The following is a 25,487-nucleotide window of genomic DNA, read 5'->3' as shown; positions in this document are numbered from 1 at the left end:
GGGTTTCTGTATAGCACTTTGTGACATCTGCTGATGTAAAAAGGGCTTTATAAATACAATTTGATTGATTGATTGATCAATACTCTGTTTAGAAAGCTGGATGTAAAGCATCTGAATGGCTTCATCATTGACAGGTCTTTGTAGTTCTTCCTGTACAGGAGGTGAATGTGCTATTGAGTTCTGTATCAACATATTGATCTGTGTTACAGCACTGAAACACCCAAAATAGCATGTCGTAAACTCCATCCACTATTACACATTGGCGCGCGTGCTTGTCCTTGTGCATGTGCATGCGACTGTGTGTTTGTGAGTAATCCGTCTGACTCAGCCGGTTGAAGACACATCTCTGTGTTAACGGAATGTGAAGTGACTGGTTCCTATTTCCTGACGCCTTGAGTGACCGAGAGGTCAAACTATAGTAGTTCTGATATGGACATGTATTACAATACTACACACATGGCTACGGGGGAGCAGAATAGGCCTAGACATCAGTTGTACAGAATGTAATTCACACTGAGTCCAGACTGCTAGGACAGACACTCACGGTACTGGCAGTCATTATAATGGGCCTGGTATTCTGGTGTTGTCTGTTACTCCAGTGAGGATGGACAGGGAAGGACTAGGACCAGCAAACAGCCTGGGCCCCCCGTTATTAGCTAAATGATGATCATTCTGCACAAAAACACACATTTAGACAGGCCCACTGGGCTAAAGATGGCGCAGCCCATCCAGCATTTGCCCAAACTGCACTATGCCCGATCAGTTTCTGAGGATGGAGCTAGAGGTCTCAGCAGAGTGAGTCCTCTCATAACCAGCCCAGCGCTCATCAGTCATCCACAGGTACCGCCTGCCTCCTACACCCAGCTCCTGCCACAATATTGATGATGCAAGCACTCTGAACGAGTGCAGCACACCCCCGTGGCCCTCCTGTCTCTCCCAAACCATATTCCTTCATCAGCTCCCTGCCTATTAAGGTTTGATCATTCACTCTATGCTGCCTCTAGTGCTGTGTTCCTGCATGGTCCCTCCCTCTCTCCTTTCAGTGAAGTGTGCTCCTAAGCCCCCTCCCCCTGGCTTTAACCATCCTGGGTTGTGGCTGACTACTTTCCCTATTCCTTTTTAGTGCACTACTTTTGACCAGGGGATGGCACCCTGCTGCCTATATAGTGCACTGCTTTTGACCGAGCCCTATGCACTACATAGGGACTAAGGTGCCATTTGAGACAAAGTCCTGCCCCCTGAGCCAGTGTGGTATTATCGAAAGCCGGAGATACCATCACCTGGATGGGATGATGCACTTATTTAAGAGGAAATCGCTTGGCACATGGAATGCTGGGTAAACACTTTCCCCTGTTCCTCCCTGTTCCCTGAGTGTCACCTTGACGTCCAAGCAGCCAATCCTGCTCCCCACGCCAGAGAATCCATTAATTCAGTACGTGACCGATCGCTCCCGCGCACTCACACTTCCAAAAACGTATGGATTATGGAAACGCGTGCGCATCCAGGAACGCACGTAAACACACACGTACATATTCATTCACTCATTCTTTCAATCTCTCAATTACCCGTTCACGTTTTCATTTTTTTCTCCCCTTTATCTCTCATTTTCTCTCTCTTTCTCTCCCTCTCTCTCACTCTCCCTTTCTCTCTGCTTCCGTTCTTCATTATCAGTTAGAGTGGGAAGCAGTGGCAGGAGTCGAACACAGATTCTAACAGTACATCTTTTGTCATGTCTTTCTTTGTGTACAATTGTCTTTGTGTAGTAGGAGAAAGCAGTCGTAGTGTATAGGAAGATGATTTAATAGACTTTCTGTTCCTGTGAGTGATGTGACATTTACAGACAGATGGCTGTGAAGCAGCAGCCTTTTGTTCCAGTTAAAGAATGAACACAGTTACAGATTGAGTCACAAACAAACTACTGGCTCTCTCCTCTCTGTGTACGTCCCAAATGGCACCCCATTCCTTGTATAGTGCACTGTGTAGGGAATAGGGTTCCATTTGGGATGCTACCTGTATTCCTGAATGTCAATAATGCAGTCTGTCACAGGAGATTAGGAAAAAAAATTAAAATCCAAGATACGGACATCTGATAATATGGACCAGGAAAAGATATGTTGTGAGATAAAGTCATTTCCATCTTCATAGTACTGGTTCGGAATAGGATCTGACCATGGAATTTGAATTATATTTCTATGGATTCATGCACAATGTTTTTATGGGATATGAAATTAGCAGATATAATTGAAATATATCAAATACAATTACCTGCATCATTTCTAATCCCCCTTTTTTGTATATTATATATATATATATATATATATATATATATATATATATATATATATATATATACAGTACCAGTCAAAAGTTTGGACACACCTACTTATTCGAGGGTTTTGCTTTATTTTTACTATTTTCCACATTGTAGAATAATAGTGAAGACATCAAAACTATGAAATAACACATATGGAATCATGTATTAACCAAAAAAGGGTTACACAAATGAATATATTTTATATTTGAGATTCTTCAAAGTAGACACCCTTTGCCTTGATGACAGCTTTGCACACTCTTGGCATTCTCTCAACCAGCTTCATGAGGAATGCTTTTCCAACAGTCTTGAAGGAGTTCCCACATATGCTGAGCACTTGTTGGCTGCTTCTCCTTCACTCTGCGGTCCAACTCATCCCAAACCATATCAATTGGGTTGAGGTTGGGTGATCGTGGAGACCAGGTCATCTGTTGCAGCCCTCCATCACTCTCCTTTGTCAAATAGCCCTTACACAGCCTGGAGGTGTGTTTTAGGTCATTGTCCTGTTGAAAAACAAATGATAGTCCCTGTCGTGACTTGACTTTAACATTCATCTGAAGACTGTTATTTATCTAATTAACTAACTATGTTTAATTGTTACCCGATTCAATTAATCATGTAACAATTAACTCATTAGGATCTGGGGCACCACGAGAGCAGTCCCTTTAAAGAGTTACCATCTCCCGAATTAAACTCTAAAAGGTCTTTACATATCACATCTATAAACAGTCAACTTATTAATCATAACCTCGTATCATATCATCATTCTGAACAGTCGTAACCTCCTTGCATCTGAAAAAACCAGAGCCTTATTTATGTTTCAGTACTACACAAATTGGTTTAATTATTTATTTACTAGCTAATTAAATGGGAACACAGGATAAACACACACACTCTGCACCAGTTATTGACTGGAGACTTAATACGTTGAAAACAGGTCCCTAGCGGAATGACAACAACATGGGTGCTAGTTAAAGAAGAGAGGAAGAGGGAGAGAGAGAGGGACAGAGACACTTAACATTGCCACATTCAGAAAATACTCTCACCTACAGTAACCATGTACTTTGCGCACAAACCGCCACCCGCTTTGAGCAAGAAATCATGAATGTATTTACGTGAAATGCCTGCATTCACCGGGGATCTCTCGGTGAACGGGGTAGCCTTGGAAAGGGGGTTGGGCCCTTTCGCGACATGCTTGTAAGGCTCTGATGGTCCAAAATGGTTCCAACAACTCTTCTCCTGTTGTCCTTCTTCGTAGTTGTCCGGTATGACTTGTCGTGTGGTCCTGAATAGAACTACAGAGTTGATTTTCCTTCCATTCGCTCTTGAAGATGCTTCTTTGGAGATAGGCTAGACAGCCGTATCGATGGTTCCCCCATGGGGTGATGAGAGTAGCATAATACGATGGTTTGAGCAGAGTAACAGGATTGTCCTACTTAAATTTGCTTTGTAAGATACTTTGCTTAGGACAGCTAATCAGCTGTACCAGTGATTGTACGGAAGGTGAGTTTATCGTCTTCACCTCGTGTTGAGATTCAAAGTTCAAACCATTTTAAACGTGAAGCGGCTTTTCTGGTCTAATGTGTTAATTCGTAACCCCTCCTTTATACCTTTTTCTAGAAAGGGGCGGTTCCGGCAGGCTGGCATGCTCCCTGGGGCGGTGATTACTCATTGTGCAAAGTCTTATGGAAAATAATTATCTCTTATATCTTCTCAAATCGCATCCCTCTCTTAACAAAAATACTTTCATAATTGTTCATATTACATGCACAACGTATAGTATTGGAACGTCATATATGTAGTGGATATACTTTCCAAGTTACAGTATTTCCTTTATAACATTTTTTATGACATCACAAAATAACAAACAAAATGACCTTAGTGTCCTATAGATCGCCTCTGACCATTCCCCACGTTCTACGTTAGAAATATTGTTCCAGTATTCGCGTTTGAATGTGGTAGAGTTTCAGCAGGAAAAAGTATGTTGGAACAAAGAACATTCCTTTGGTAAATCTTGAGAGTGCAGGCCTGATTCTTCTCCCCTGATTTACAACAGGGCGTGAGTTGTTAATTCCCCCTAGTTCTTTCCTTCCCCTCTATGGGTGAGAGGGGGTCTGATTTAAGTTATTCATTGTAAACCTGATCTGACCTATTTGGATTCTCGTGGACAGTCATGACAGTCCCCTTCTGGTGGGTTCAATCTTGGAAGGATTCTGCAAGTTGCAACCCACCACAAGAATGACCACAGGAATCCTGGTTGTGGATCGTTGTGACAGTCCCCCTCTGGTGGTTTAACCTAGTAGGATTTATGCGAGCTGCAGAACACCACAAGAATGGCCATGGAATGTCCTGGTTGTGTATCGTCGTTCCGGACCCGTTGTCCAGGCTGGTGGATTTTGGCAGTAATGTAGGCAGACGTTAATAACACACAACACACGCTATACATCGTTACATTTCTTCCCCAAATTAGCGGCATTGTGGCACTAATTGGTGGTTGTATGGGGAACTTGTTTGTGGCAGTATCACTTCCTAAGTGTCAAAGAAAATAAATAAATACAAATGTCAAGAATAAAAACACAAACAAAAGATACAAAATATAGTTACCACACCTTAATCATCTAATTGGACTCTATTCTATATACGTCCACGGTCTTGGCAAAATTACTGTCTTATGTCAGATCTAGGGTGATCCTCCTTAGTGGTGTGTTGCTTAGGGCACTATCCTAAGTTGATAACTACATGATAAGGCTACAGCTGTAAGGCACCAGCTTCGGACATTCTACAGGAATGACCTATGGACCTCTGGGGAGAAATTCATTGCAAACCTGATCTGACCTATTTGGATTCTCGTGGACAGTCATGACATCCCACTAAGCGCAAACCGATGGGATGCTGTATCGCTGCAGAATGCTATGGTAGCCATGCTGGTTAAGTGTGCCTTCTAAATAAATCACTGACAGTGTCACCAGCAAAGCACCCCCACACCATTACACCTCCTCCTCCATGCTTCATGGTGGGAACCACAGATGCAGAGATCATCCGTTCACATACTCTGCGTCTCACAAAGACACGGTGGTTGGAACCAAAAATCTCAAATTTGGACTAATCAGACCAAAGGACATATTTCCACCGGTCTAATGTCCATTGCTCGTGTTTCTTGGCCAAAGCAAGTCTCCTTTTTTTTGGTGTCCTTTAGTAGTGGTTTCTTTGCAGCAATTCGACCATGAAGGCCTGATTCACGCAGTCTCCTCTGAACAGTTGATGTTGAGATGTGTCTGTTACTTGAACTCTGTGAAGCATTTATTTGGGCTGCAATATGAGGTGCAGTTAACTCTGATGAACTTATCCTCTGCAGCAGAGGTAACTCTGGGTCTTCCTTTCCTGTGGCGGTCCTCATGAGGGCCAGTTTCATCATAGCACTTGATGGTTTTTGCGACTGCACTTGAAGAAACTTTAAAAGTTCTTGACATTTTCCGGATTCACTGACCTTCATGTCTTAAAATAATGATGGACTGTCGTTTCTCTTTGCTTATTTGAGCTATTGTGTGCAGATTGATGAGGGAAAACATGTATTTAATCCATTTTAGAATAAGGCTATAAGGTAACAACATGTGGAAAAAGTCAAGGGGTCTGAACACTTTCCGAATGCACTGTATTTTGGTGGAGGAGGAATAATGGTCTGGGGTTGTTTTTCATGGTTTGGGTTAGGCCCCTTAGTTCCAGTGAAGGGAAATCTTAACGCTACAGCACACAATGACATTCTAGACGATTCTGTGCTTCCAACTTTGTGGCAACAGTTTGGGGAAGGCCCTTTCCTGTTTCAGCATGACAATGCCCCCGTGCACAAAGCAAGATCCATACAGAAATGGTTTGTCGATATCGGTGTGGAAGAACTTGACTGGCCTGTACAGAGCCCTGACCTCAACCCCATCGAACACCTTTGGGATTAATTGGAACACCGACTGCGAGCCAGGCCTAATCGCCCAACATCAGTGCCCGACCTCACTAATGCTCTTGTGGCTGAATGGAAGTCCCCACAGGTCTCCACATACTTTTGGTCATATAGTGTGTATAAAAAAATCGATACGCCATCCCATCTGGTTTGGGCTTAGTGGGACTATCATTTGTTTTTCAACAGGACCATGACCCAACACACCTCCAGGCTGTGTATGGGCTATTTTACCAAGAAGGAGAGTGATGGAGTGCTGCATCAGATGACCTGGCCTCCACAATCCCCCGACCTCAACCCAATTCAGATTGTTTGGGATGAGTCGGACGGCAGAGTGAAGGAAAAGCAGCCAACAAGTGCTCAGTGTATGTGGGAACTCCTTCAAGACTGTTGGAAAAGCATTCCAGGTGAAGCTGGTTGAGAGAATGCCAAGAGGGTGCAAAGCTGTCATCAAGGCAAAGGGTGGGTATTTGAAAATCTCAAATATAAAATATATTTTGATTTGTTTAACACTTTTTTGGTTACTACATGATTCCATATGTGTTATTTCATAGTTGTGATATCTTCACTATTATTCTACAATGTAGAAAATAGTAAAACATTTAGAAAAACCCTTGAATGAGTAGGTGTGTCCAAACTTTTGACTGGTAGTGTACAGTGAGGGAAAAAAATATTTGATCCCCTGCTGATTTTGTACGTTTGCCCACTGACAAAAACATGATCAGTCTATAATTTTAATGGTACGTTTATTTGAACAGTGAGAGACAGAATAACAAACAAAAAATCCAGAAAGATGCATGTCAAAAATTTTAGAAATTGATTTGCATTTTAATGAGGGAAATAAGTATTTGACCCCTCTGCAAAACATGACTTATTACTTGGTGGCAAAACCCTTGTTGGCAATCACAGAGGTCAGATGTTTCTTGTAGTTGGCCACCAGGTTTGCACACATCTCAGGAGGGATTTTGTTCCACTCCTCTTTGCAGATCTTCTCCAAGTCATTAAGGTTTCGAGGCTGACTTTTGGCAACTCGAACCTTCAGCTCCCTCCACAGATTTTCTATGGGATTAAGGTCTGGAGACTGGCTAGGCCACTCCAGGACCTTAATGTTCTTCTTCTTGAGCCACTCCTTTGTTGCCTTGGCCGTGTGTTTTGGGTCATTGTCATGCTGGAATACCCATCCACGACCCATTTTCAATGCCCTGGCTGAGGGAAGGAGGTTCTCACCCAAGATTTGACAGTACATGCCCCGTCAATCGTCCCTTTGATGCAGTGAAGTTGTCCTGTCCCCTTAGCAGAAAAACACCCCCAAAGCATAATGTTTCCACCTCCATGTTTGACGGTGTTCTTGGGGTCATAGGCAGCATTCCTCCACCTCCAAACACGGCGAGTTGAGTTGATGCCAAAGAGCTCGATTTTGGTCTCATCTGACCACAACACTTCCACCCAGTTCTCCTCTGAATCATTCAGATGTCCATTGGCAAACTTCAGACGGGCATGTACATGTGCTTTCTTGGGCAGGGGGATCTTGCGGGCGCTGCAGGATTTCAGTCCTTCATGGCGAAGTGTGTTACCAATTGTTTTCTTGGTGACTATGGTCCCAGCTGCCTTGAGATCATTGACAAGATCCATCCGTGTAGTTCTGGGCTGATTCCTCACCGTTCTCATGACCATTGCAACTCCATGAGGTGAGATCTTGCATGGAGCCCCAGGCCGAGGGAGATTAACAGTTTTTTGTGTTTCTTCCATTTGCGAATAATCGCACCAACTGTTGTCACCTTCTCACCAAGCTGCTTGGCGATGGTCTTGTAGCCCATTCCAGCCTTGTGTAGATCTACAATCTTGTCCCTGACATCCTTGGAGAGCTCTTTGGTCTTGGCCATGGTGGAGAGTTTGGAATCTGATTGATTGATTGCTTCTGTGGACAGGTGTCTTTTATACAGGTAACAAGCTGAGATTAGGAGCACTCCCTTTAAGAGTGTGCTCCTAATCTCAGCTCGTTACCTGTATAAAAAAGACACCTGGGAGCCAGAAATCTTTCTGATTGAGAGGGGGTCAAATACTTATTTCCCTCATGAAAATGCAAATCAATTTATAACATTTTTGACATGCGTTTTTCTGGATTTTGTTGTTGTTATTCTGTCTCTCACTGTTGAGAGGGGGTCAAATACTTATTTCCCTCATTAAAATGCAAATCAATTTATAACATTTTTGACATGCGTTTTTCTGGATTTTGTTGTTGTTATTCTGTCTCTCACAATAAACCTACCATTACAATTATAGACTGATCATTTCTTTGTCAGTGGGCAAACGTACAAAATCAGCAGGGGATCAAATACTTTTTCCCCTCACTGTATATATTAGTGTATTTATTATTATGCCCCTACCCTCCTCTCCCCTGGTTGGAGAACTTGGTGGAAAATATTACAATTCAATATATATAAAGTTTATTTCCTAATCGCACTGAACTCCAAGTGTATCGGCCAATTAATCAACCACTCCAATCTTAATTCCAACCCTCAGATGTCCACAGACTAACCCATCTTTCCAGTACAATACCATTTTACTATTTCCTTTTGCAATACATCTGCCCTTTCCCTGACCCTCTGGTAGCACACTCTCTCCACTCTGTCTCTCTCTCTCACTTATACTCATCTTCCATTCCCCATCACATCCCCATCCCACTGCCTGTCTCCCCTCTCCTTGTCTCCCCCTCCCCTAGTTTCCCATTATATTGCCCGTACTCTCCCTCTCTCTCCCTCCCACTTTCCCCCTCTCTCTCCACCTTATACCACCCTCCCATCACAGCACTGCCCTCCCCCTCTCCTCTCTAGTGGGACAGTCTGTGGCTTTCTAGCCCTCCCGGTATTCCTCAGAAAGAGAAGAGCAGAAGGGAAAAGTGCATCTGTTGCATTAATACGTTATGAAAAACGTGTCACTGCAGCAGAAATGTAGTCAGTATAACAATGCACATATTTTTTTGGGGTTTCACTTTTAGCAAGCGTCACTAATGTAACCTACCAGAAAGGTTAAGAATAAAAGAATGCTCTGAGATAAGCTACAACTTATCACCTGCGAAGGTTAGATTGGATGGGAAGGGAGGGGGAGAGGTGAACAAGAAGTGGTGCATCATGAACAATCTGCCTTACTGAGTCCCAGGTAGACTAAAGCATTTTATACTATTTTTATTTATCCTTTATTTAACAAAGCTTTATTTTCAATTATTTGATGTCACAACCTTCCATCTTGACTCTATTTTTAAACTGCATACACATTTTAGAATAACCCCTATTTTCCAGGTAATAGCTACAAATGCTTATAACATATAGAAAACAATCGGCGATTCCCAAGTGAAGGGAATGCTGACATTGCCCTGGGACTGAGGCTACTACCGTACACCTCTGTACAGCCACCCAGCCGTTCGATGGTTGTAATTAGCCTTAGTGATTTGTGCTGTTCTAATGCGTTGACCGTCATGTAACCGCAGCATGTAGCGACGGTTTGTGGCAGAGAAGCCCAGAGGGATCAATAAGTCCATTACAGCAGACCACAGGAGCACTGCCATCACACACACACACACACACACACACACACACACACACACACACACACACACACACACACACACACACAAACACACAGACACACACACACACACACACACACACACACACACACACACACACACACACACACACACACACACACACACAATGGGACCCTAAAGCAACATTGACCCCATCGTCATACACACACACACACATACACACACAAGACACATGATGCACGTATGCGCACAAAAACAACCCCACCCTTCCTCCCCCCCTCTCCCTCACTCTCTCCCTACCCTCTCTCTCTCCCATCCCTCTCTCTCTCCCTCCCTCCCTCCCTCCCTCACTCCCTCCCTCCCACCCTCTCTCCTCAGGGTGGCCACAGTGAACTCATCACTGTATCTCTCTATGCTCTGTTCTCTAAATTCTCTTCATCTCAGTGTGTGAGTGGGACCTTAGGGCAGCTGTGTCATGCAGCCAGAGGCTCGCTCTGTCAGACTGAGTCCCATGTCAACCTCCCTCACTGGCCACTGTGCCCAGTGTTCACAGACTGACACAAGCCTGGTCTGAGGGCCCCTTGCTCTGGGCAGTGGCAGTGGGAACCCAGCTCTACATGGAAAACATCTGTGCCACGCTCTGGAGGCTAGCAACACTTCCCATCACACTAGCTCACCCTGATTAGACAATGTTCAAGCCATCTATAAATCACTTCTAGGCTAATCCCCGCCTTATCTTAGATCATTGGTCACCATAGCAAAACCCACCCGTAGTATACGTTCCAGCAGGTATATCTCACTGGTCATCCCCAAAGCCAACACCTCCTTTGGCCGCCATTCCTTCCAGTTCTCTGCTGCAAATGACTGGAACGAACTGCAAAAATCTCTGAAGCTGGAGACACTTATCTCCCTCACTAACTTTAAGCATCAGTTGTCAGAGCAGCTTACCGATCACTGCACCTGTACACAGCCCATCTGTAATTAGCCCACCCAACTACCTCATCCCCATATTGTTATTTACATAGTTATTTATTTTGCTCATTTGCACACCAGTATCTCTATTTGCACATCATCTTCTGCACATCTATCACTCCAGTCTTAATACTAAATTGTAATTATTTTGCACTATAGCCTATTGCCTTACCTCCATAACTTTCTACATTTGCACACACTGTATATAGATTTTCTATTGTGTTATTGACTGTACGTTTTGTTTATTCCATATGTAACTCTGTGTTGTTGTTGTTTTTATCGCACTGCTTTGTTTTATCTTGGCCAGGTCGCAGTTGTAAATGAGAACTTGTTCTCAACTGGCCTACCTGGACAAATAAAGGTTTAAAAAAACTAAAACTAAAATAAAAAATGTGTGACACACACAATGCCCTGGAAGGTCGCTTCACCCAATAGACTATGCACTCAGCATCAGCAATACCACTGGTAGAGGCTTTCACAACACTACTGCCTGCTCTTGTTTTCTTGGGACCTGTTTCACTTGATGTGCAGTATAGTTAGGCAACTGTATACACATTTCTTCTCATGAAACTGTATTTTTTCTCAGCTGTTTTTACAAGTAATATTAGGTCCATCTGAAGTAGCCTGGTCCTAGATCTGTTTGTGCTCTTACCATCGCCATTGCTCATTGTCAAGCCAAACATGATGACACAAACATACTGGCACTCAGGCTACATTTGAAAGTATTCCATACAGTAGGCCTATTTGTAATGGACATGGTAATAGTACATAATACTTGCTACTTGCATAGTCATTCCAATCTGACATAGAATACCTCATGGTAAGCTGCATATCCTTTTATCTACCAAGAGAGTTCTGATCCGTACTTATCACGGCTGTCTACATCAAGCCAACACCACCACTCTGGCACTCAATGAACTGTATGGGATAGAAACCGCTCACCCAGAGGCAGCATTTCTGGTGGGCGGAGACTTTAACGAGGGGAGACATAAAACCGTCCTACCTCACTTCTACCAACACGTCTCCTGCACCACTAGGGGCGCTACAACTCTAGACCACTTTTATTCTACCCACAGAAACGCATACAAGGCCCCAAATCTGACCATGACTCCATTCTCCTGCTTCCTGTGTATAAACAACAGCTCAAACAGGAAGTACCAGTGATGTGCTCAATACGGAAGAGGTCGGATGAAGCAGACGCGAGGCTACAAGACTGTTTTGCTAGTACAGACTGGGATATGTTCCAGGATTCATCCGATAGTATTGAGGAGTTTACCACAACTGTCACGGGCTTCATCATAAGTGCATAGACAATGTCGTTCCCACAGTGACTATAAGAACGTATCCAAACCAATTACAGGCAATATCCGCGCTGGGCTAAAGGTTGGAGCAACTGCTTACAAGGAACAGGACACGGACATGGAAGCATACAAGAAATCCCGCAACAGCTTCCGACGAGACATCAAACATGCAAAAGGACAATATAGGAGGAAGGTGGAATCCTATTACACTGGCTCAGACGCTCGTCGTATGTGGCATGGCTTGCAGACGATAACGAATTGCAAAAGGAAACCCAGCCATGAGTTGCCCAGCGATGCAGAACTCCCAAACGAGCTAAATGCCTTTTAGGCTCGCTTCGAGGAATATAAATAACACTGTGCCTTGCATGAAAGCCCCTGTTTTTGATGACTGTGTGATCTCGCTCTCAGTGGCTGGTGTGAGCAAAATGTTTAAACAGGTTAACAATCACAAGGCAGAATACCAGGGCGCGTTCTCAAAGCATGTGCAGACTAGCTGGCAAGTGTCTTCACAGACATTTTCAATCTATCCTTGTCCCAGTCTGTAATCCCAACATGTTTCAAACTGACCACCATTGTCTCAGTTCCCAAGAGCTCCAAGGTAACCTGCCTAAATGACTATCACCCTGTAGCACACACATCTGTAATTATGAATTGCTTTGAAAGGCTGGTCATGACACACATCAACACCATCATCCCAGACACCCTAGACCCACTCCCATTTGCATACCGCCCCAACAGATCCACAGATGACGCAATCGCAATTGCACTTCACACTGCCCTCTCTCACCTGGACAAGAGGGGAAACAACTATGTGAGAATGCTGTTCATAGACTACAGCTCAGCGATCAACACCATAGTCCTGCCCAAGCTCATCACCAAGCTAGGGACCCTGGGACTGAAACCCTCCCTCTGCAACTGGATCCTGGACTTCCGGATGTGCCGGCTCCAGGTGGTGAGGGTAGGCAACATCACCTCCACCACGCTGACCCTTAACACAGGGGCCCCTCAGGGGTGTGTGCTTGGTCACCTCCTGTACTCCCTGTTCACCCACGACTGTGTAGCCACGCTCAACTCCAACACCCTCATCAAGTTTGTTGACGACACGACAGTGGTAGGCCTGATCACCGACGGCGATGAGTCAGCCTACAGTGAGGAGGTCAGAGACTTAGCAGTGTGGTGCCAGGACAACAACCTCTCCCTCAATGTCAGTAAGACCAAGGAGCTGGTCGTGGACTATAGGAGAAAGAGGGGAGAGTATGCCCCAATCCACATCAACAGGGCTGTCTTGAAACAGGTAGAGAGCTTAAAGTTCCTTGGCATTCACATCACTCTGTACCTAACATGGTCCACACACACCTGCACACCCGCCTTTTCCCCCTCAGGAGGCTGAAAATATTTCGCATGGGCCCTCGGATCCTCAAAAAGTTATACAGCTGACACCATCGACTAGCTGCATCACCGCTTGGTATGGCAAATGCACCACCTTTGACTGCAAAGCGCTACAGAGGTTGGTGCGGACAGCCCAGTATATCACTGGGGTAGAGCTCCCTGCCATCCAGGACCGCTATATCAGGCGGTGTCATAGGAAGGCACGAAAAATTGCCAAAGACTCCAGCCTCCCAAGCCATAGACTGTTCACTCTGCTAATCGGCACTCGGACCAACAGGCTCTGAGACAGCTTCTACCCCCAAGCCATAAGACTGCTAAATAGCCAGACTGCTAAAAAGTCAATTAATGATACCCAAACTATCTGCACTGACTCTATCTTGCACTGACCCTACGCACACTCACTAGACTATATATACAAACCATATACACACTCACTCACACACACTACATTGACATTCCCACACAAAACCCACACACATTCACATACGCTACATACAGTGCCTTCCAAAAGTATTCATCCCCCTTGGCGTTTTTCTCATTTTGTTGCATTACAACCTGTAATTTAAATTAAATTTTATTTGGATTTCATGTAATGGACATACACAAAATAGTCCAAATTGGTGAAGTGAGGTGAAAAACATAACTTGTTTCACAAAATTCTAAAAAATAAATAACGGAAAAGTGGTGCATGCATATGTATTCACCCCCTTTGCTATGAAGCCCCTAAATCAGAAGTCACATAATTAGTTAAAGAAAGTCCACCTGGGTGCAATCTAAGTGTCACATGATATGTCACATGATCTCAGTATATATACACCTGTTCTGAAAGGCCCAAGAGTTTGCAACACCACTAAGCAAGGGGCACCACCAAGCAAGCGGCACCATGAAGACCAAGGAGCTCTCCAAACAGGTCAGGGACAAAGTTGTGGCGAAGTACAGATCAGGGTTGGGTTATTAAAAAATATCAGAAACTTTGAACATCACACGGAGCACCATTAAATCCATTATTAATAAATGGAAAGAATATGGCACCAAAACAAACCTGCCAAGAGAGGGCCGCCCACCAAAACTCACGGAACAGGCAAGGAGGGCATTAATCAGAGAGGCAACAAAGAGACCAAAGATAACCCTGAAGGAGCTGCAAAGCTCCACAGCGGAGATTGGAGTATCTGTCCATAGGACCACTTTAAGCCGTACACTCCACAGAGCTGGGCTTTATGGAAGAGTGGCCAGAAAAAAAGCCATTGCTTAAAGAAAAAAATAAGCAAACATGTTTGGTGTTCGCCAAAAGGCATGTTGGAGACTCCCCAAACATATGGAAGAAGGTACTCTGGTCAGATGAGACTAAAATTGAGCTTTTGGCCATCAAGGAAAACGCTATGTCTGGCACAAACCCAAAACCTCTCATCACCCCGAGAACACAGTGAAGCATGGTGGTGGCAGCATCATGCTGTGGGGATGTTTTTCATCGGCAGGGACTGGGAAACTGGTCAGAATTGAAGGAATGATGGATGGCGCTAAATACAGGGAAATTCTTGAGGGAAACCTGATTCAGTCTTCCAGAGATTTGAGACTGGGACGGAGGTTCACCTTCCAGCAGGACAATGACCCTAAGCATACTGCTAAAGCAACACTTGAGTGGTTTAAGGGGAAACATTTAAATGTCTTGGAATGGCCTAGTCAAAGCCCAGACCTCAATCCAATTGAGAATCTGTGGTATGACTTAAAGATTGTTGTACACCAGCGGAATCCATCCAACTTGAAGGAGCTGGAGCAGTTTTGTCTTGAAGAATGGGCAAAAATCCCAGTGGCTAGATGTGCCAAGCTTATAGAGACATACCCCAAGAGACTTGCAGCTGTAATTGCTGCAAAAGGTGGCTCTACAAAGTATTGACTTTGGGGGGGGGGGGGGGTGAATAGTTATGCACGCTCAAGTTTTCTGTTTTTTTGTCTTATTTCTTGTTTGTTTCACAAGAAAAAATATTTTGTATCTTCAAAGTGGTAGGCATGTTGTGTAAATCAAATGATACAAACCCCCCCAAAAAATCAATTTTAATTCCAGGTTGTAAGGCAACAAAATAGGAAAAATGCCAAGGGGGTGAATACTTTAGCAAGCCACTGTACGCACACACACAACACACACACGCAGGCCGACACAACACAAACACACATACATACACGTTACACACACACGCACACTCACACACACTTTTACACGCATCAGTTGCTGCTACTTCTCTGTTCTTTATTTTACTCTTATTATTATCTATCCTGATGTACATATCTACCTCAAATACCTTGTACCTCTGCACATTAATCTGGTACTGGTACTCCCTGTATATAGCTCCATTCTTGTGTTACTATTTTAAACTCTGCATTGTTGGGAAGGGCTCGTAAGCAAGCATTTCATGGCGTCCCGAGTTGCACAGCGGTCTAAGGCACTGCATCGCAGTGCTAGAGGCGTCAATACAGACCCGGTTTTGATCCCGGGCTGTGTTGCGGCCAAGAGACCCATGAGGCGCACAATTGGCCCAGCGTCGTCCGGGTTGTGGGAGGGTTTGGCTGGCCGGGATATCCTTGTCCCATCGCGCTCTAGCGACTCCTTGTGGCGGTCCGGGCGCATGCACGCTGACTTTGGTTGCCAGTTGTACGATGTTTCCTGGTTAAGCGAGCAGTGTGTCAAGAAGCAATGCGGCTTGGCAGGGTCGTGTTTCGGAGGACACATGGCTCTCGACCTTCGCCTCTCCCGAGTCCTTACGGGAGTTGCAGCGATGGGACAAGACTGTAACTACCAATTGGATAACACGAAATTGGGGAGAACAAAGGGGTCAAAATTACCAAAAATAAACAATGAAATAAACAATAGCAAGCATTTCATGGGAAAGTCTAGACCAGTTGTATTCGGCGCATGTGACAAATACAATTTGATTTGATTTGAAATATCTGTGTAACATTTCATGTTTGCATCTATGCATAGATCAATGCATAGTTTACAAACATGACACACACACGCAAACAGGCCCTATGTACTGGGCAGTATTTATCACAGCGGAGACACCAGAACAGATAGAGGAACTGTGAGGAGGAACAGGGGAAAACGAGAGAACAAGCAAGGGGGAGTGATATGGATTGGAGCCAGAGAGAGAGAGAGAGGGGATGAGAGTGAGAGACAGGCAGAACCACAGAGGTAGAAACAGAGCGCAAGAAATCCGGTGAGAGAAAGCGAGAGAGAGTGTGGGATATATACATTGACAGGCTACGGAGAGCTGAGATTGCATGCAGCAGGCAGCAGTAACAGCAACATTAGCATCCTCATACTGATCATCCAGGATCCAGGCAGGCGTGCTCTTATCTGTCCCCGAGGAAGGAGCATGGCAGCCCAGCCTGTGGAGGAATGACAACAGGGCTGGGGCTGGAGTTGGGGCTGGAGCTTGGGGACTGAGGCATGAGAAGCAGGGGAGAGGAGCAGCATGTGGCCACCCAGCTCACACTGGCCAGGCAGCTTCAGCACCAACGCCGGCAGATAGACTAGGCTAGAGGAGAGACAGGCAGCTGCTGAGATTATGCACCCGTTGGAGAGCTCATGTGGACAGCGTAGCAGCAGCATTAATGGTAGTTGGAGCATTACATGTAGCAGTAGCTTTTTACCTAGCAGTAGCAGTAGCAGTAGCAGTAGCAGTAGCAGTAGCACTAGCTGTTGCTGTAGCGTTAGGGATAGCCTTAACAACAAAGGTATTGGCAGTCACACCAAAGGTAGCCCTAACAAAGGTAGCTTTCACAGCAAAGGTAGCCATAGCTGTAGAGGTATTTGTTGCGATAGCAGTCCAGGTATCTGTAGGGATATGTAACAGTGGCCCAGGAAACTGAATGACAAGTGTGGCTGATGAAGGCCACCTGGATTCGGCTGCTGAAACGATCCAAGGGAGGTCGCGTCAAGAGCTCCGATGACTGTGTAAGCCGACTATTCAAACATGCTTGCTTATCTCGTGTGTGTATATGTGTGCACGTGTGTGTGCGCGTGAATGTATGTGTGTGTGTGTGTGTGTGTGTGTGTGTACTGAATGTACATCATCGCATGTACCTGTGCGTGCCTGTATAGGGGTCAGGGGTATTGTAATGCTGCGTTAGTGATGATGAGGGGTTGTGGGTTGTCTGTCATCACTGTCAGAGTCCTCATCATGTCATCACCTCTCTCGAACCCATTGTGCTGTAACTCTCTGGGTCAGACCCATGCATTACTCTGGACATAATGGAAGATGGATTGAACAATGTCAGTTACATGAGGAGACAAGGATACGTGAGTTAGGTTGGTGTGGTTGTGTGTTATACTGTAGCCAGTCCGTGCGTGTGTGCGCGTGCGCAGGGTTGGGGAGTAACTGATTATTCAATAAACGATAGCAATAATCAGTTACATTACCAGCAAGTATACAGATACTTTTGAAAAACGAGATTACTTCTTGGATTACTTTTACAGAAAGGATGTTTAAAAAAATTAATAAAGGACACCTTTCTGTTTTCTCAATGGCATTAAATTCAGCATTGAAAAAAAGGCGCAATTTTAAGATTGTTCAGCCTGAACGAGTCATTGACCACTATGATGACACACCACACGTGTTTGATGGAACTTTTTTGGCATCTTCTAAGGGGAAAGTAATCCATAAGTAACTGAGAGTAATCATATTATGTTAATCTAAAAGTTACATTACTGATTACAATTTTGGACAGGTAACTAGTAACTGTAACAGATTACATTTGGAAAGTAACCTACACAACCATGTGCGTTCGCGCATGATTGCGGGCGTGTGTGCATGGGTGGGTGGGTAGGTGGGTGGATGGGTGGGTGGGTGCGTGCTTACGTGCGCGATTATGTTTGCATGTGTGTGCATAGCTACTGTGATGTTAAGGTGGGGGTACTAAAAGTATTTTTAGGTAGGCTTTAATGAACGAGGTAAGACACCGATATCCAAAGCATTAAGCAAAATGCATAAAACAAAAGCAGTGTTTCAGATAAAGAGTAGAGAGTTATTTATAGATGGTGTCTCAGGTACAATGTAGGAGAAGAGACATGCATAGTTAATGAGCAGTGTCTCATCTACAGATGTAGGATCTTAATTTGAGCCAGTTTGATACAGCAGTAAAATAATCCTGCAGCAACAGGAAATGTCAATTATTATGTGGATTATAATTCATGGAGATTTTTTTTAGGGGTTGATACATTTTACGTTACGGCAAATCAAGTCTGACATTGTTACTGGGCAGGAAAATTATCAATAACAAAAGAGTGATCAAATGAATATCATACATCTGTATGATGCAGGAGATGAGTATGGATAGTGTGGTTTGATTAATGTTTCAGGTGTGATGTATAATGTTAAAGAGGAGCGTATCCACACGTCAGCTACAGGTATGGGAGAGCCCAAGTTAAAGATGATCGTATACGGGATGCTTGGGTAGTTTTAATCAGCCTGGTAGAGTTTGAGGTTATTTATTATTGTTTTGAACCCAGACAGAGGAGAACAGAGAGGAGTGTAATGGTGCAGTGAGGACCTTGTGTGGCTGGCAGTGGCATGCCTCTCTGTGCAGGTAAGAGAATGCATCACCCTTCCTTCTGTTCAAAAAGCCCCTCTGAGTCTGACAATAACATAACAGGGCTATAAACATACTGGGCTGCCTGCCTGCATTGTATCTTAGCAGAGTGGGTGTGTGTACCAGTGTGCCTGTGCCTGCCTCTGTGTATAAACTGAGTGTACAAAACATTAGGAACACCTTCCTAATATGCGTTTCCACTGCTCCAGAGTCCAATGGCGGCGACCTTTACACCATGCCAGCCGATGCTTGGCATTGCACATGGTGATCTTAGGCTTTTGTGCGGCTGCTCGGCCATGGAAACCCATTTCATGAAGCTCCCAACGAGCAGTTCTTATGCTGACGTTGCTTAAAGAGGCTGTTTGGAACTCAGTAGTTAGTTTTGCAACTAAGGACAGACGTTTTTACACACAACAGCACTCGGTGGTCACGTTCTGTGAGCTTGTGTGGCCTACCACTTCGCAGCTTAGCCGTTGTTGCTCCTAGACGTTTCCACTTCACAATAACAGCACTTACAGTTGACTGGGGCAGCTCCAGCCAGGCAGAAATGTGACGAAATGACTTGTTGGAAAGGTGGCACCCTATGACGGAGCCACGTTGAAAGTCACTGAGCTCTTCAGTTCAGGCCATTCTCAGCCAATGGTTGTCTATAGAGATTGCATGGCTTTTTGCTCGATTTTATACACCTGTCAGCAACGAGTGTGGCTGAAATAGCCGAATCCACTAATTTGAAGGAGTGTCCACATACTTTTGGTGTACGTGTGAGAGGCGGAGAGAGAAAATGACAGATCTTTGTCCTGAACATGTGAAACTGTGTGTGCCAGTACTTCTGATTCTGTGTGTATGTTATATGCGTGTGTGACGGCATGCAGGAGAGAGTGATTGAATGTGTGTGTCAGGTGGTGAACAGTGTCAGGTGGTGTGAGTCTGGTTGTTTATATGGCTGAAGCCTTTACCATACATACATCTACATGCTGGGGCCCACAGTTTGTGTGTGTGTATATATATATATATATATATATATATATATATATATATATATATATATATATAGAGAGAGAGAGAGAGAGAGAGAGAGAGAGAGAGAGAGAGAGAGAGAGAGAGAGAGAGAGAGAGAGAGAGAGAGAGAGAGAGAGAGAGAGAGAGAGAGAGAGAGAGAGAGAGAGAGAGAGAGAGAGAGAGAGAGAGAGAGAGAGAGAGAGAGAGAGAGAGAGAGAGAGAGAGAGAGAGAGAGAGAGAGAGAGTGAGCGAGCGAGCGAGCGAGAGAGAGAGAGAGTGAGCGAGCGAGAGAGAGAGCTCACATCATAGAAGACAACAAACCTACAGCTATAGTGCACTACAGTTAGATGTAGCCTGAGGCTATGTGAGATAGTGGGTGTCCTGCTGCTTTCTGAGAAGCAGGGTAGTGTCCATTTGAAACACACCCAATTAGCTATTGTGATTTCTTTCTGCCTCTCCTCCCTGTGGGTGTAAGTATTGTGTGAGTTTTAGACATGTGTGCCTGTTCACTAAGTTCACTAACTAGGCTCTGATGCTCTCCGAAGATTCATTGTACCTCTGGGGTTGAGTGTGGTCATTACTTTATTTGTGGCCTCAGTGTTTTTTACAATTTTTTTGTATTTGACAGAACCCCTCTGTCTTCACACAGCATCTCCAAAAATATGACTTCTGCTTGAGTTTCAGTAAGACACTGCTGGACAAGGCAGTAATGTCCATTGCAAACTAGTTTACCAGCAATTGTCTTCAAATCTGGACCTTTCAACTGTGATGCCTCACTGACAGCAGGGGCATGGTGTATAGGTACTGTGATGCCTCACTGACAGCAGGGGCATGGTGTATAGATACTGTGATGCCTCACTGACAGCAGGGGCATGGTGTATAGATACTGTGATGCCTCACTGACAGCAGGGGCATGGTGTATAGATACTGTGATGCCTCACTGACAGCAGGGGCATGGTGTATAGATACTGTGATGCCTCACTGACAGCAGGGGCATGGTGTATAGATACTGTGATGCCTCACTGACAGCAGGGGCATGGTGTATAGATACTGTGATGCCTCACTGACAGCAGGGGCATGGTGTATAGATACTGTGATGCCTCACTGACAGCAGGGGCATGGTGTATAGATACTGTGATGCCTCACTGACAGCAGGGGCATGGTGTATAGATACTGTGATGCCTCACTGACAGCAGGGACATGGTCTATAGATACTGTGACAGTGAGTGTTGGTGTGTCTGATGAGTGTGAGTCTGAAGAGTAAGTCTGTTGTGTGATGTTGAGGTCTGATGAATAAGTCTGTTGTTCGATGTTGAGGTCTGAAGAGTAAGTCTGTTGTGTGATGTTGAGGTCTGATGAATAAGTCTGTTGTTCGATGTTGAGGTCTGAAGAGTAAGTCTGTTGTGTGATGTTGAGGTCTGATGAATAAGTCTGTTGTTTGATGTCGAGGTTTGATAAGTAAGTCTGTTGTTTGATATTGAGGTCTGAAGAGTAAGTCTGTTGTATGATGTTGGGGTCTGAAGAGTAAGCCTGTTGTGTGATGTTGAGGTCTGAAGAGTAAGTCTGTTGTTTGATGTTAAGGTTTGATAAGTATTTACATTTACATTTTAGGCATTTAGCAGACGCTCTTATCCAGAGCGACTTACAGTTAGTGAGTGCATACATTTTCATACTGGCCCCCCGTGGGAAACGAATCCACATATAAGTAAGTCTGTTGTTTGATGTTGGGGTCTGAAGAGTAAGCCTGTTGTGTGATGTTGAGGTCTGAAGAGTAAGTCTGTCATGTATCTATCATTAATGTGTGTTTCCCTCTACTCTGCAGGGTTCGGCGGACTCCTACACCAGCCGTCCATCAGACTCCGATGTGTCCCTGGAGGAGGACAAGGAGGCAGCGCGACGAGAGGCAGAGCGGCAGGCTCAGGCACAGCTGGAGAAGGCCAAGGTACTATCCTCACATCAGTCCCCTATCCTGTATCCTGTTTTGGTAGTCAGACTCTCAGGCTAGGGAACAGGGAACTCTGGCTCTAGTACTACCCTTCGACTACATCCCAAATGGCACCATATTCCCTATGTAGTGCACTACTTTTGGGTGTCTGCATGGGTGAATATAGGTTGTGCACTAAGGAATAGTGTGCTATCTGGGACGCAGGCATTATATGTACTGGTGATGTTTGTGGCAGAAGGGGATAAATCATGGAGTCCATGTCTGACAGATGTGTGTTCCACAACATGCTGTCTCAGCACAATGGCTCTGTCTCTCCTCATAGGGAACAATCAGTCCATTCTACATAGGGTTGCAACATTTCAGTAACTTTACCAAAATTCCCTTTTTTTTTTATGTTGGGAATGTTAATGGTATTTTGCAACCCTTGTACAGCAACAACATCAACTGTATGTATATTTTGTTGAACGTCTATGTTTTATAGGGAACTATGGAAGAGGCATTAATACTATGGTGGAAACGACCATCGTGTTAGAGACACAGAAATACAGTACTTGGATCCAAACAGCTGTCACATAGATTCCCTGGAGAATCTACTTTGACAGAAAAACACCCTCAAAGAACTATGAAGGTTAACCGGCTGCATATAAACACTTCTTGTCCTCAGAAGCTATCTCCATCCTGAAGCATCCTAGCCTGCGTTCCAAATTGCAACCTATTCCCTATTTCGTGCACTTGACCATACCCCAATAGGACACATAGGCACAGCAAGTGTTTTCTGTAAATAACACATTACCGGTGCGCTAGGCAGGTGCTTATGAATTACTGCCTCATAAACCATTACAGCCAATGAGGCTGCACTTCCTCTGACCGAGTCTACTCTCCCTCTCTCTCTCTGGCGAGAGGCCAGATCATTAAGCAGCTATTTTTACAGCTGGTCTATCATGTAAAATGGCTGGGGTAATCCATACCAGGTTATCTGCTAGCAACTTATCTTTGTAATTAGTGAGCGAGAAGGGGCTCTCTCTAGGCTAGCTGTTGGCCTGACTGCCTCTTTACAGGTGGACTGACCAGGGCTATGTCACAAATTGCACCCTATACCCATATATAGTGCACTATGGGCCCTGGTCAAAAGTAGTTCACTATATAGGGAACAGGGTGCCATTTGAGACACAGCCCATAAATGAAATTAGACTCGCTGCGAGGAAGCAGGCTGGTTACAGAGTGGATACCTAGAACACAGCACCGAGATGACATTCATCTAATGAGGAAGCTCAGTGGTAGACACGCTGAATACCCAATGACAGATCATTAGAATCAACCTTGAGCAGGCGCTCTCATAGGGATTCATGCACCGAGATCTCAGAAACAACACAATACTGTGCACAGCCCCAGAATGCTTGTTAAATAGTCTGGAAATTCAAAGTGCACACAAAACACAACGTATAGGGTATAAAAGATTCCGCAAACCAAATATTTGCGGCTTTATAATAATAAGAGGGGCAGATTAGACATATTCCTTTTCGTTGAGAACATTTCCTCGCAATGCCTGTTGCATTAGGGAGGTCTGGTGTGTTTGTGTGTGTATTTGTTTGTTTGTTTGTATTTAATCGTAGCCCAGATCTGGGCAGTGTACGCGAGGCGAGCCAGAGTTAAATGCAGAGGGCCTGTGTCCTCCTGAGGCCAATGGTTTCTCACATCACTAGGCCCTCAAAGGCCCTTGAGCCCCTCTGTCTGACTACACAGCTCTAATCAGCTCTACAGGCTGTTCCCAAAACACACTCTGACAGCAAACCAACACTGTCTGTCTGCCCTCCTCCCCTCCATCACCTCAGAGCAATACCAAGGAGTCAGTGATACACTGGAGTTAGCAAAACAGAGAAAAACACAGAGGGAGAGAGAGGGAGAGCAACATATATAGAGTGAAAGAGAGAGTGACAGAGGGAGAGAGAAAATAATTGAGTGTGAAAGAGAGAGGGCTCTGGTTAAAAGTACTGCACTATAAGGAATGGGGTTCCATTTCAGACACAAACTCAGATTCAAACCAAGGCGGACCTCTCGTTTCGTCTGTAAAAATATCCCCAACAATCAATCAATGTCACCAAATTACGTACGAAATGAATGTAAAATATTCAATTGTCTGGACTTCAGAGAACTGTCCTCATTATCTATTGCATTATGCATAGGCAGTGCTGAAATTGCCATATGGCTCTGCTCATTTATGAAACAAAAATGTATGAATGTTAAGGGGACCTTACCTCGGCACATTTGACGGGCTCCTACTTCACAGCTAGCACATTGTGCCCGCACTTCTCGCAATAAGGATTTACACTTGACTTCAGAACAATTCGAAACGTTTGCTCAAGGTGAAACGATAAATCTTGATTTATGGTGCGAGATCCACCGTTGCATGCTAATGCAATGACGGTGCCAGATGCTAATGCAATGACGGTGCCAGATTACAAGTTACAAGGCAGGCACAGCAACACGCAGGGCAGGTATCTAATAACACTGTCAATACGGGCACATAGAAGGCTTCAGGTTATTAGCCAATGAAATATGCATAAAATGGAGTGATGTTGAATGAGAGAGAGAAAGACAAGGAAGAGAGAGAGAGAGAAAGAGAGAGAGAGGTCTCTGTGGTGTTAATTGGCCGTCAACCACAGCGCAGACTGCCAGGGTTCCCAGTTAAAGATCTGGCTCCCCTTAGACCTGTTATCTCGCTTTCTCTTTTCCATCGGTCCTTTATCTTTATTCCTTACTCTTTCTCCATTCTTTCTCTTTCCCTTCTTATTTTTCCCATCCCCCTCACTCGCTCTTCTCCAACCCCTCATTCTCTCACCGGACTTTCCTCCCTCTATCCCAGGGTTGCCCAACCCTGTTCCTGGAGAGCTACTCTCCTGTAGTTCACTCCAACCCTGTTCCTGGAGAGCTACCCTCCTGTCGTTCACTCCAACCCTGTTCCTGGAGAGCTACCCTCCTGTCGTTCACTCCAACCCTGTTCCTGGAGAGCTACCCTCCTGTCGTTCACTCCAACCCTGTTCCTGGAGAGCTACCCTCCTGTCATTCACTCCAACCCTGTTCCTGGAGAGCTACCCTCCTGTAGTTCACTCCAACCCCAGGTGTTACTAACCTGATTCATCTTATCAACCTGCTAATTATTAGAATCAGGTGTGCTAGATTAGGGTTGGAGCAAAAACCTACAGGACGGTAGCTCTCCAGGAACAGGGTCCTGCTCTATCCTATTCTCTCCCTCTCCCCTCCCTCTCCCCTCCCTCTCGCTCAGCAACCTTCTTTCTCTTCCCCTCCCTTCCTTTCTTGCGTAAAGGAGAGGAGAGGAACAGGGGGATGGAGAGGAGATGAAGAGAGGAACAGGGGGATGGACAGGAGAGGAGAAAAACACGGTGCCACAGCGCCTGTCACACGTGATATTTTGAGGTGCTATACGAGGTCGGGAGAGTGTGTACACCGATGCACACAGGTCTGTGAAA

At 44.9% G+C, this 25,487-nt stretch overlaps 1 protein-coding gene across 1 annotated transcript in view; it reads left to right on the top strand.

Annotated features, from left to right (window-relative positions):
• Positions 1-25,487, top strand: part of LOC311109070 (voltage-dependent L-type calcium channel subunit beta-1-like) — a gene marked incomplete at both ends in the record, with an annotated part of 134,947 nt that overhangs the window by 79,166 nt on the left and 30,294 nt on the right. The window contains one exon of the mRNA XM_084151865.1: positions 21,877-21,996. Coding sequence (XP_084007991.1) covers positions 21,877-21,996 — 120 coding nt within the window. The remainder of the gene's footprint in view (positions 1-21,876; positions 21,997-25,487) is intronic.

Source organism: Coregonus lavaretus (assembly GCF_964263955.1).
Source record: "Coregonus lavaretus genome assembly, chromosome: 34".
NCBI lineage: Eukaryota > Metazoa > Chordata > Actinopteri > Salmoniformes > Salmonidae > Coregonus > Coregonus lavaretus.
Note: the sequence above shows the minus strand (reverse complement) of the source record. Positions and strands in the feature narration are given on the sequence as shown.